Source organism: Pygoscelis adeliae, unplaced genomic scaffold, assembly GCF_000699105.1.
Source record: "Pygoscelis adeliae isolate BGI_AS28 unplaced genomic scaffold, ASM69910v1 Scaffold65, whole genome shotgun sequence".
Classification (NCBI taxonomy): Eukaryota; Metazoa; Chordata; class Aves; order Sphenisciformes; family Spheniscidae; genus Pygoscelis; species Pygoscelis adeliae.
In genome coordinates this window covers 113,614-126,861 of record NW_008824864.1, presented here as the reverse complement: position 1 = coordinate 126,861, position 13,248 = coordinate 113,614, and the positions used below count along the sequence as shown (strand labels likewise).

General features: G+C 42.8%; 1 protein-coding gene across 1 annotated transcript in view; it reads left to right on the top strand.

Moving 5' to 3' along the window:
- YBX3 (Y box binding protein 3) overlaps window positions 1-13,248 on the top strand; it is a 30,874-nt gene that overhangs the window by 13,338 nt on the left and 4,288 nt on the right. Inside the window, exons 4-6 of the mRNA XM_009324355.1 lie at window positions 1,364-1,453; window positions 2,192-2,314; window positions 8,859-8,950. Coding sequence (XP_009322630.1) covers window positions 1,364-1,453; window positions 2,192-2,314; window positions 8,859-8,950 — 305 coding nt within the window. The remainder of the gene's footprint in view (window positions 1-1,363; window positions 1,454-2,191; window positions 2,315-8,858; window positions 8,951-13,248) is intronic.

Sequence of the window (13,248 nt, the reverse complement as noted above, 5' to 3'; positions counted from 1 at the left end):
GCGGTTCAGGGATGCTGCAGGGTACAGTGAAAGGTGTGGCTAGATGTAGGGCTAAAGGACATACTGGCCTATTGCCTAAAACACAAAGGGGACTGTATTCAGCAACAACGAGAATACTTTTCCTAAACTGGTCAAGCTTAACTTTAAACTGATTAGAACTTTTCCTTCAGTGGGAAATATTTTCGAGCTATTGTTGACTGAATGACTATAGTTGCCATGCATGGGCAACAACTCAACTGATCTTCATTCTGCTTGTTTTTCTTGAACTGCAGACAGATATGACAACTGTCTCTTCTGTTTCTGCCCTGCATCCCATTTCTTAAGCCAGATTTGTGCCCTGTGTGCTTCTATCTACTGGATCTGCACCTGCCTCCTTCACGCTAACAAAAGATGTCCGTATCAGAAAACTTTAAGTGCATTGGTCTTTAATAATCTAAGAACGTCAGTAAAAAGCTGTTTACTAGATTGGCTTGTACAATGTGTGTGTGTTGGTTTTGTTTGGTTTTTTCTCCCCTGGCCTCTTCCAGTTTGTGAACCCTTACCTAATGAACAGCTAGTAGACTTGTCTTGCTAACTGCCTCTTGTGGAATCCTAGAAATACTCCACGGAGTGAAAGGCATCTGTAGTTGACAGGCTGAAAAATGGCTCCAGGAGGCTTGAGTGTTCCTGTGAGTCTGAGGAGGTTTTCAACAGGTTTTGATCTGAAGCCACGTTGTTAATGTTATTTTGGGGTTTCTGTCTAGAAAATATGACTGAGATTGTCTGTTCTGGTACTATTCCTGTGTTTCTTAGGGACTCACCTAATTTTTGGGGGTCTCCCTTACAGTGCTTAGGTAAAATGCTTATTTACGTTACACGAGTTCTAGTAATTCTTCTCTAACTACTATGAGTTGCCATGATACCTTACAGTTAATGCTATCTTCTACAAAATAGCTCCTGGTCTTAACTTATCTGTAGATGGTCTACAGGTCTTCTAATGGCTGTGAAGGTATAGGTCATGCTTGCTGCTGGAGCTGCCTTGGTACAGCTTGCAGGAGATCAAATGCTCAGTGTGAACTCTGTTCATACAGATATATGTAATGATCTGGATATTTAGTAGGCTTGACAGAGGATCCTGGAGCAACAGCTGATTCATAAACTCAAAGTATTGAGAAAGGAGTAAACCTTGACTGAGTACTGGAGGGCCAGTGGAATGAGAGACATCTGTGTATTTGAAATAGCTTGGTGTGGTGACTGATCTGGTATGTAGAGTTGGGATTGTTGAAGAATAATACTGTCCTTCCCTCATCCTACAGGCTTGTGAATGTGTAAGATAATGAGTAAGATAAACTAATATATTTTTCTGTATCTTCTTTCTTAAAAGACGGCGATAAAGAAAAACAATCCACGGAAATATCTGCGCAGTGTTGGTGATGGAGAGACTGTAGAATTTGATGTGGTCGAGGGAGAGAAGGTGAGAGATTATGGAGACTTAGGGGTGTGTGGTCCAACAGAGTTAACATCACTCTAGGGAGGACTAACACAGAGCTTTAGTTGTGTATCTGGTGGTTTTGTCTAATGTGTTAATCCCTGGGGTGGGTGACATTCATACAGCTGTTCTGTGGAAGATCTGTTTTTTAAAGGCTTCATTAAGAAGTGTTTCTAGATATGTATCAAAACTCTACTTCAACTACATCCTAGTGCTTCTAGAATCTGTAATTTTTACTTGATAGAGCATTTGAAGCTTACAGTCTGCCCAATAAGCATTAACTGATGCATATATTTCCCTGAAGAATTTGTCTTGGAGTCTAGTAGCTTAATAACTGTAAGAACTTGGGTTGGGTTGGACTTGGGTTGGAAGTTGGACTGACGGTTGGACTCGATGATCTTAGAGGTCTTTTCCAACCTTAATGATTCTATGATTCTAACTTTCAAGTTCTTTTTCAGTTCTATGTTCTCAAACACTTTTGAGTTTCCTGAGCTTTTTTGATTGGGGGTGGTGGTGTTTGTCTTTAATCAATTACTTCTTCCTTTTTCCTCTGAACTCAGCCTGGCTGATAGGGTCTTAACTCATGATCATAACTCTTGTGTTACGGGGTTGAGAATAACAGACCTGCTTTTGAACTACTTAGAAGGAAGGAATCTCTGTAGCTTGCAAACTAATGCAAACTTTTCTTGCACTACACTGACTTACTTTCTTTTGACCTTTTAGGGTGCAGAAGCAGCTAATGTCACTGGTCCAGATGGAGTCCCTGTAGAAGGCAGCCGCTACGCTGCAGACCGGCGCCGCTATAGACGTGGCTATTTTAGCCGACGCCGTGGACCTCCTCGAAGTGTAAGTTTAACTTAAGTCGTGGTCATCCTGCCTCCTCAGCAGTCTTCCAGTCTTTTCATGAGAGGGAACTACAGGTTCAGCACTGGCATGTAGTAAACTGTCAATGCTTAAGTTGTGAGTGTTCTTCAGTAATATTCTGGGTTCCTCCAGCCCATCATTGATGTTGATACTGATATTTTCTATTATTGGGTGTCCTGTAGGCCCTTCCTTGGCATGTCTTTCTAGAATTGTGTTAAAAGCATCTCTTTGGGTATTAAGGTATCTGTTTGTTTGAAGAGTAAACACAAAGGAGTGAGATACCTAAGTGGTTCACCATGCCCTTTAACCTGAAGCAAGGGGAAGTATTTTTATTACCTTAAGTAGTATGACCATAACTTGGAAGGGTTACTTGGAAAACCAGATTTGTTTAGAAGTTCATTTTTGCATGGCATGGTGGTAATTTGACCAACTGGTTGAAACCTCCATGTATCATCCCTTCATAGGCCTCTGCCTACAGCAGTACAGTGTAAAGTTAATGCATTTTTTCTTTAAACTAGCTATGCACTGCTTTTCATAACATCTGCAAGCCTTCCTAAGCAGCTTCCCTGCAAGTGTTGTAGAAGGAGAAGTAAATATGAGGTACAAGGCTGTAGTTTTAGCAGTTACTACTCCTATCCACATTGTGCTTGAGCTAAATTGATGCCTGGAACAATCCAACAAACTGGAACGTACTCCAGGCTTGATTATCTTTTTCTTTCATAGTTGAGTCTGATCATCACTTGCAGGAATGTGTGAATGATCCAATATGAGAGCCCTGGTGGAATTCTCTACCCAAGCAACATAACTCCTCATCTTGTTCTACAGAGTTGACAGCATGGGAGCAAACTGTGTGTTGTCAAATCCTTCCTTAAAGCCTAGCTGTTTACACTAGCTATCACGAGGTCTTCTCTTTAATCCTGCTGGACACCACTGAGCCTTAAATACATGAAAGGTGTTCTTTCTGAGTCCCTTGGAGACTCCTAGAAGTTGGTGCTGGTAACTGATGAATACTTACTACTGAGTACGTCTTTGTTTTTGTGGTGATACAGTTTGTAGCCTCAGTTTCCATGTCAAGTGGCAAAGAACTAGGATACTTGGTTTTGTTCAGCTTTTTGATGTTTCCGGTCTTATCTGTTAGCTCATCAACCAGCTATGTTCCAGTATTGATTCTGTTTCCTTTTGCTCTCCTGAGATTAAAATCGCCCTCAGCTGTCTTTATTGGGAGTGAATGCTTTAGTTGGTGGTATTGGTGTTGTCTTGGAGCTGCTTCAGATTTTAAATAAGCAGACATATCAAGGCTTAGACAACCCTGAGCATGGAAAGCAGCTGTTTCTACCTGAAGAGTGATAGTGTGAGACCCATCTTGGACATGGGGAACATTCAGTCTCAGAGAACGTGTGCCAGCACAAGTACCCTTGGATGTCTAATGCAAACTCAAGCAACTAAAAATCTGGTTTGCATGTGACACTATAACACACTTGGATCCTGGTACTTGAAGATGTACACAAGGGGAACAAATTGTGATATCACACTGTTTTCCTTTGGCTTGCTTACATCTGAGTCCCCAGACTGTTTTGGTGTGGGTACCAGAGCTTAGCTGTTGTGTGAGTGGTACCTGATATCCTATGAAGTCATCTCTCACTTCATAACTGAAAACATACTGCTCTTTCTCTGGGATCATTGACTCTGGAAGAATTACAGCCTTCAAAACTTGCAAATGATAATTGACAAAAGGACATTAACCTGTGTTCATTGTTTCCCATTGCTCACAAGGTTTGTTGGTCCTTCTCTTTAGCTTGTTCACTACTCTCCGAATATTGAACATCGATGGCCTGCCTGAGCATTGACTGCTCCTCTGGATTTGGTATCATCTGTTAAAATTGAGTAAATTCTGTTTCATTCAAGGATGATGAAGACCCTATAGTACTATTCCCTTAGCATGCCACTCTAACAGGTAATGAGGTAAACTACATGATTGCTGTGACCTTTCAAAGATGATACTGGTCAGGCAGTGACATTAGCCAGCTCCTGCAGCACTCTCAAATGTATCCTGTGTAGTCTCATAGACTTGTATGTGTAGGACTTAAGTGATACTTCCTCTTCATGTTTGAGCTCAGTCAGGAGTTCTTTGTGCAGCCAAAGTTGATGTTCTGATATGCCTGCTCAATTTTCTGCATGTTGCAGTGGACCCTTTTTGTGTTCTGAGCTAGTTCAAGGTGCAACCAGTTCTGCTGGGCCTTCTTACCCCCTCACCTGTTAGTTGCATGAACAAGTCAAAGCTCCACTTTAAGGAAGCCTTTGCAGGGACTGTCCCTGAAGTTGGTCCTAGTGTAGGTCAGTGAAACCACTCAAACTTGTCCAGATACTCTTGTCCTCCCCTGTGTGCTTGCTTTGATAGATCAGTTGAGAGTAGAGTGAATCCTCATCTGAAGCTATCGGTATTTCCTCTTCGAGATTTTTTCACTTGCATCAGTTAACATATTCTTCACATTGAAACTGCATGTCTACTGCATCTAGAAAGATGCTTCTTTCTAATATCCTTTCCTTTAACAAGGCCTCCTCTTTCCCCTTCCGTTCCCATGTGTGTAAAGGGGGAAGAAAGGTGGCAATGTCTGAGCCATAGCAATATGTATACACTATTCTGTGTGGTCCATTAACAGGTGTATTAAATGTCGTGCCTCTCTACTTGAGGAATTGTTTCTGGCTAACTGTCCTGCAGGATATTTCTGAGACAAGTTTGAGTTGCTGATGGTATGGCACTCTTGGGCTGTGTTTGCTGAATGGATATTTACTCAGCTGCAGGCAACTCTTGCTGCACACCTGAAGGAAAAGGTTTCAGTGTACCCAGGCCTGCTATGCTTAAAGATCTACTGGGCTGCAGAGGTGAAAGGTTTTCCCAGGGCTCAGCTGCCCACATCATCAATCCTATATTTACTGAAAGAGGAAAAGAAAATTGTTTAATTTGTTGAGGTGACTTTGGACACAGTGGCCTTCTAGTTTTCAAGAACTTTTAATTTATGTCGGTTAGCAACTCCAGTCCAACCTTGTAGTGCAGCAAGAGTTGATTTCTCCTTCCTCACTGGCATGGTTTTAGGCAAACTAAAGATGCTATCCTTTGTTTGCCATGCTAGCTCAAATATGTCTGTACTATGTGTAGCTTACTGGGTCTGTTTCTGAACATGCTGTGTGAATTTCTCAAGAGCGAAGAGAACCTTGAGGAATCTGAGGTGTTTGACCAGCTCCAGTAGAACTGCATCTGGATTGCATGGAGAGTTCTGTGGAAAGTAAAAGTACTTATTCATATCAGAAATTTCTTAATTGTATCCACTACAGAAAAGAGGCTGTGGTCTTCACCAAACTGTCTGTGAAAACATAGATGCAGTGTGGAGCTGTAGTCAGAAAGTTATAGTAGACAATGAATTGTAGAATACCCTTGAGAACCAATGATGTCCTCACCTAAATACTGTGTGCATTACTAATAGGAGAAGCCTCTATGCCAGTGAGTCAGAAAATAAGTGAAATAGTTTGAGTGGTTTTATAGGCTGACACTATCTCTTGTAGAGAGGAGATCTGAAAATAGGAATAGCATTACACAAAAGCTAGAGACTGATCTGAAGAGATGTAAGAACAAATGAAGAAATTAGGGGAAGCAGATAGGTAAAAAGCTCATTGCAGTTACAGTTAATACTTACAAAACTTTTCTTTGGGGGACACCAATAAAATTTTGTACCTTTTTAGGGTTAGAGAAATCTGTGCGATATCACAGCCTGCCTGCCTATTTTGGTTGTCTTCAGAGGAAAATGTAGAGTGCAGCAGGCCAGCTTCATTCATCTGTCCTTTAGGATGACCTAATGTTTGGTGAGAAGGTATTGCACTGAGTTGGAAGGTTCCTGTGGAGGAGATTGAGTGAAGAGGATCGTGTGTGTTCTAGACATGGTGTGGTGCTTTTAAGAGTACAAATGAAGCTTTCCTAATAAATGAATCTAATATACTTACTATCAGTACAGTAAAACAAGACCTCAAAGCTCAGGTTCTGTTTTCTGGTCAAACTGCATCTGTTTCAGTGACTTCTGACAGCATAATTGTTTTATTCTGGAGCTGTACTTCATTTCTGGCCATAGACCTAGATCAATTGACAGTGATACTAATGTAATGTGTTAACTGAATTTTTGTGATACTATAGAAGATGCAGGAAATTATCAGGACTTCAGTTGCTTTGCTATTCTGTTTGCAACTGATGGTTTAAACCAAACCCATTTGAAATACTGACAGAGCAGCATTCAGTTCAAGACGAATAGGAAAGTGTTTGCACTGTTTTCAGGTAATGCTTCGTCAGGTTTAGTCATTCTTTCCGTCACTACAGGAGGTGGAGTCTCTTATCTGAGATTCCAATGCAGCCCACTGTAGGGAGGAGTGGACTTGCGCTGTGCCATTAAAAACATGTAGAAATTCAGTACTGCCTTTTAAGAGCTGTGAATGTGATGTTGATTGTCAAGTGTTATAGGAGAGCTTTGGCTGATGAAAAATATTGTTGTGTGCCCCTCCCTAAAATTAGGTTGGCTGATGCTTTGTTAGCTTCTGCTACATTGTCCTTCAGACAAGACCTACTAGGCCTTTGTGGTTCCATATTTGTGGCATTGCAGTGCTAGAACTGAGTGCTGATTCCACATGTGCTTGCTCAGAAACTCTGAAGAAGAGAAATGGCGTAAATGCTGGAACATGTTCAGGATTGTTTGTTTTGCATCCTCTCCTCCCTTCACATCTTGCTGCTCTCTTCTCCTGTTTCTGTGCTTTGCTGGTCCTCACATGAGGAAGAGACTGAGAGCAGGAGCAGCATTAGGTCCTTGCTTCACAAAAGGCAAATCCCAAGACCTCTGAATCACTGTTGCCACACACAATACTGGTGGTGCCATTTCTCACCTTACTGAGATGCTTCTGACCACCCATCACAGGTCTATTAAACTGTAAAGTTATGTAGTACAAAGCATCTTGATACAAACAGGACAGACTGGTATTGCAAAATACATAAAGTAGTATAATGCTGTCGTAAACTCAGAAGTGTAATTTTCCTTTTGGGTTCTGAGTCTCTCAAATACTTCTCAACTGCTATCAGATGCTACCTATTATTACTGTCTACTTAGTCAGTGGGAGTTCCTGTGGATATTTAGCTATCCTGATCAGTTTTATACATGAGAACACATAACGGATAATGTTATTTATGACTGTGGTTTTTTAATTGAATTCTGGCTTCTCTCTACTCACCTCAGCAGATGACCCTGGCATATTGTTAAGAATAGCTGATATAGCTATTTCTAGGTACAGCATGTAAAATATTCCAATTGCCTTTAGGCCATGTCTCTGTGCTTTTTGGAAACTTGGAAAGCTACAAAGAGTGCTTGAAATTATTAATGCATTTTACTGGGTATTTTACTGTGGTGAGAGAAGATTGTCCAGGTTGGTCACTGAGGTTTATTTAATTCCGCAAGATCTCTTGTTACAACCTATAGCGCTCCAGCCTTTCTAAATGTTTATCATCATGTTATCTTAGCTAAAGAAAAGATCACTGCCCACGCAGTTACCTGAGATTGCCAGTTAAAATAGCTGTGTAGAATTGGAAGGAGACCTGTCAAACTTAGTGTAGACTACTGAAGGCTGTCAGGAAGCAATAGCTTTTTCTGCCCTGGTTTCAGCTGGGATAGAGTTAATTTTCTTCCTAGTAGCTCGTATAGTGCTGTGTTTTGGATTTAATCTTGTTAAATTCCTTCTTTTAAGGGGAAGAATAGGACAATGGGAACTGTAAATCATGCAACATTTTATAAAACAGACATTACTGATGGCTGGCATTTAAAAAACAAAACAAAAAACCAAACACCAAACTAGAAAAAAAAAAACCTGAAATACAGCTTTATCAGTTAACAACTAAAGGGCAAAGATAATCACTGCATCTCTAATAGGTTGCAAACGTTGAGTGTGTAGAAGAGTATTTGACATGATGTAGTACAGTTTCTCTACCTTTAAATTTCTTGTTTTTGTGGGAGTTTTATGTGGAATGGGGCTTTGTGTAGAATGAAGCCAGAAGTGGTCTGTGGTAAGTTTCAGTGTGATGTCTTTAACTTTCCAAATGCAGAAGTGTCCTGATCAATAGCTGCCTCTCCATAACACGTTTACCCCTTAAAGTGCAATGACATGTCTTGAAATGCACTTTCACATGCATCAGAGAGAACTGTCAGGTTCTCTGCCTTTCTTGGCAGACAGGGAGGATGCATCATTAAGTAGTTTCTTAGCCTGTTCCTGTGAGGAACAAGAGCAGCATTATTGGCTCTTGTTCTGTCCTGCTCTATCTTTGCCCAAATTAAAGCCTTTTGAGTATCTGCTGCTTCTTTTTACCTGTATGCTGGTGTTTCTGTACTGATACACTGTTTTTCAACTTGTGTTCAGATTTTTGGGCTTTATAGTTAATATACTGCCTGTGAAATAAGATAACACTTCATCTTTGACTCCGTCTTCTGTTTTCTTTTGGTTGTAGGGTGGTGAGGGAGAAATCAAGGATGGGGTCACAGAAGGACAACTTCATCAACAAGTTCATAGGAATCCTACCTATCGTCCCCGCTATCGCAGGTTTGTACTATTTCCTTTGCTCATCATTAGACTTAGATGTTTTTGTGATCTGTACAGGCTTCATTAAGAGCAGGAAGCTGTGTTCCCTGGCATTAATGTGCATGCAAATTCATGCCAGTCAGTCTCACCTCTGTGCCTGGTAAGATCATGGAGCGGATCCTCCTGGAAACTATGCTAAGGCGCATGGAAAATAGGGAGGTGATTGGTGACAGCCAACATGGCTTCACTAAGGGCAAATTGTGCTTAACAAATTTGGTGACCTTCTACAATGGGGTTACAGTATTGGTAGATACGGGAAGAGCAACAGATGTCATCTACCTGGACTTGTGCAAAACATTTGATACTGTCCCGCATGACATCCTTGTCTCTCCAATTGAGAGACATGGATTTGATGGATGGACCACTCGGTGGATAAGGAATTGACTGGATGGTCGCACTCAAAGAGTTGCAGTCAACGACTTGATGTCCAAGTGGAGACCAGTGATGAGTGGTGTTCCTCAGGTGTCGGTATTGGGACCAGCATTGTTTAACAACTTTGGCGACAGGGACGGTGGGATTGAGTGCACCCTCAGCAAGTTTGCTGATGACACAAAGCTGTATAGTGCAGTCGACATCCTGGAGGGAAGGGATGCCATCCAGAGGGACCCTGACAGGCTTGAGAGGTGGGCCTGTGCGAACCTCATGAATTTCAACAAGGCCAAGTGCAAGGTCCTGCACATGGGTTGGGGCAATCCCAAGCACAAATACAGGCTGGGCAGAGAATGGGTTCAGAGCAGCCCTGAGGAGAAGGGCTTGGGGGTGTTGATTGATGAGAAGCTCCACATGACCTGGCAATGTGCACTTGCAGCCCAGAAGGCCAACTGTATCCTGGGCTGCATCAAAAGTGTGGTCAGTAGCTCAAGGGGAGGTGATTCTCCCCCTCTACTCTGCTCTGGTGAGACCCCACCTGGAGTACTGCGTCCAGCTCTGGAGCCCTCAGCATAAGAAAGACACGGACCTGTTGGAACAGGTCCAGAGGAGGGCCACAAAAATGATCAGGGGGATGGAACACCTCTCCTATGAAGACAGGCTGAGAGAGTTGGGGTTGTTCAGCCTGGAGAAGAGAAGGCTCTGGGGAGACCTTATAGCAGCCTTCCAGTACCTGAAGGGGACCTACAAGAAAGCTGGAGAGGGACTCTTTACAAGGGCATGTAGTGATAGGACAAGGGGTAATGGCTTTAAACTGAAAGAGGGTAGACGTAGATCAGATGTAAGGCAGGAATTCTTCACTGTGAGGGTGGTGAGGCACTGGAACAGGTTTCCCAGAGAAGTTGTGGATGCCCCATCCCTGGAAGTGTTCAAGGCCAGCCTGGATGGGGCTTTGAGCAACCTGGTCTAGTGGAAGGTGTCCCTGTGCATGCCAGGGGGGTTAGAACTAATGATCTTTGAAGGTCCCTTCCAGCCCAAACCATTCTATAATTCTATGCAAATGGTAGGGATAGTGAGAATCATTTTAATTATTAGGAAAAGGGTGAGCCACACCCTGCGTAAGGAAACAACTGTAGAATTTGTTTAATGTGCTTATATATTGCTCAGAGCCAGGAATAGGTCAAGAAAGGGCAAAGAATTCTTTGTATGCTGTTACCTCTCACAATTAAGCAATATTGAAGTGAGTTGCAGGGTCTGTGTCTTCCCAGCTCTTACACTTTCCTGGACAACTAATGAATTTAAATCCCACTTGATTTGGGACAGGTAGGTCCACCATCTGCAGGGGCAGGGTGTGCTTCATAATTTTTCTTGTGGACTGCAGACAGTAGTTTGCAGTTCAGCACTGGACTAATAGCTTGTGCACATCCAGCTCAGTCCTACATGTCACGCAGGCTTGGTTTTATGCACTGGTACTACTTGTAGGTACAGAGGAAAACCTAATGTTCAGTAAAAACCGAAGTTGTGTCCTATCTCTTACAGGCCGTTAGGTTATATGGTAGCATTATAGTTATCTTGTAGTATCCTGTGCTAGTGGAGGGTATTGTTGTCAGTCAGGATTTAAATTTTAGGTTTCCTGAGAGCTCCTAAAGGAGAAGGTAACAAAATAGGATTTTTAGAGTTACTCTTGCTAGAACTTTTGGAGAAAGGGTGCTAAAGAGACTGGAGAGCTTCCAGAATAATGAGATAAAACTCATCAAAATAATTGAAGGGGGAAAAAAAAAATGTGTGAAGAGTGGAAGTGACTGAGGACTCTGAGGCTGGGAGAAGAGACAAATGAAGATAGATTATAGAGGTCCTCAGAATGAGTGGCATGGAAAGGATGGATGAAGTTGTTTTTGCTTTTTCTTCTGATAAAAGAATACACTGTGAGGAGCCTTCAAATGAAGGAAGTGGGTGACATGCTGAAAACTGAAGAGAGGTTCATGGAACCATAGAACAGCCCAGGTTGGAAGGGACTTCAAAAAAAAAAATCTGCCAAACCTTTTGTGGGAAGGGGAGCCTAGATGAGATTTATCTAGTACCCTATCCAGTCACATCTTGAAAGTAAATGATTGGTCTCACTGTAAATTGTGCTTACATCAAGATGAAACCTCTGCCAGTGCAATTTCTACCTGTTGCCCCTTGTCTTCTCAGTGTGGCTCCTTGTGAAAAGAGAGCCTCTGTCCTCTTTGTAGCTGCCCTTTAAGTACTGGAATACTGTGAGTTCCCCCCTTAAGCCTTCTCTTCTCCAGGGAGAAAAGACCTAACTTCCTCAGTCTTTCCTCATAGGTCAGTTTCTCCAGCTCTTTGATCATAATGGCCTTTCTTTGGATTGTATTCAGTCTATCTGCCTCCTTTTTTTTAATTGTGGGGATCAGAACTAGATACAGTAGTCCAGGTGCAGCCTGATAAGTGCTGAGTAGAGTGGGATGTTCACATCTCTGTTACTAATGCCTCTGTGGATGCAGCCCAGGATCCATTCTGCCTTTGCTGCAGTGGTGCACTGCTGACTCGTGTTTAGGTTGCTGACTCGTTGTTATGCCTACAGCAGATTGTTGGAGCTCTTTGCCATGGGATGTTGGAGATGTTAAAAGCTTGCATGAGCTTGGGGGAGACTGTCAAATAGCTAGAAGAGAACACCATTGTGGTATCTCTAAATAGGCAAACTCTGGCTGGCTTAGGAAATCCCCAGCATGGAAAACAATTGGAGGCTGGGATGCTATTTGGGAAGTAGGTTTCCCTGTCCTTATTTTTCCCTAGGGATCCATAGAACAGGGATAAATGGACACTTAAAGACCTAGTAGGCCATTCTTAGGTTCTTAGTAAAGATCCCTTGGAGTTCACATGAACATGGAAGCTTTCCAGTGGGATATGCGGAGTAAGTTGCCGAGTCATCTGTGTTAGTCATACCTTAAACTGGCCAGTGCAGGATTGTTTTCATTTTCCAGCCTTAGTTCTGACATGACCACTCCAGCTTCCAGCCTCTACACTGAGGGAACAATTCCATAGCTGAGGAATTTGGTGCAGTTAAAAATATCAGTGTGAAATAGTCAGCCTCTGACTGTCATCTCTTTTGAGATGTTGCCTCACTTTTTTTTTATTGAATTCCTTTAAGTGGAAAAGCTCATTCAGATTCTTGGCTTCTTGTGACTTGTTTTATTTAATTTGTCACTCATTCTCCAAAATAAAACATTGGATTACTTTCACTGCTGTTCTTCATAAAGCATTGTGACATGGTCCACCACAACATCCTTCCCTCTAAATTGGAGAGATATGGATTTGATGGGTGGACTGTCCAGTGGATGAGGAATTGGTTTGATGGTCGCATCCAGAGGGTAGTGGTCAATGGCTCAATGTCCAGATGGAGATCAGTGACAAGTCATGTCCCACAGGGGCCGGTATTGGGACCGGTGTTGTTTAGTATCTTTATCAATGACGTAGACAATGGGATTGAGTGCACCCTCAGCAAGTTTGCAGATGACACCAAGCTGAGTGGTGTGGTCTACATGCCAGAGGGATGGGATGCCACCCAGAGGGACCTGGACAAGCTCAAAAAGTGGGCCTGTGTGAACCCCACGAGGTTCAACAAGGCCAAGTGCAAGGTCCTGCATGTGGGTCGGGGCAACCCCTGGTATCAATACAGGCTGGGGGATGAAGGGATTGAGAGCAGCCCTGCCGAGAAGGACCCGGGGGTACTGGTGGATGGAAAGCTGGACATGAGCCAGCAATGTGCACTTGCAGCCCAGAAGGCCATTCGTATCCTGGGCTGCATCAAAAGCAGCGTGGCCAGCAGGTCAAGGGAGGTGATTCTGCCCCTCTACTCTGCTCTGGTGAGCCCCCACCTGGAGTAC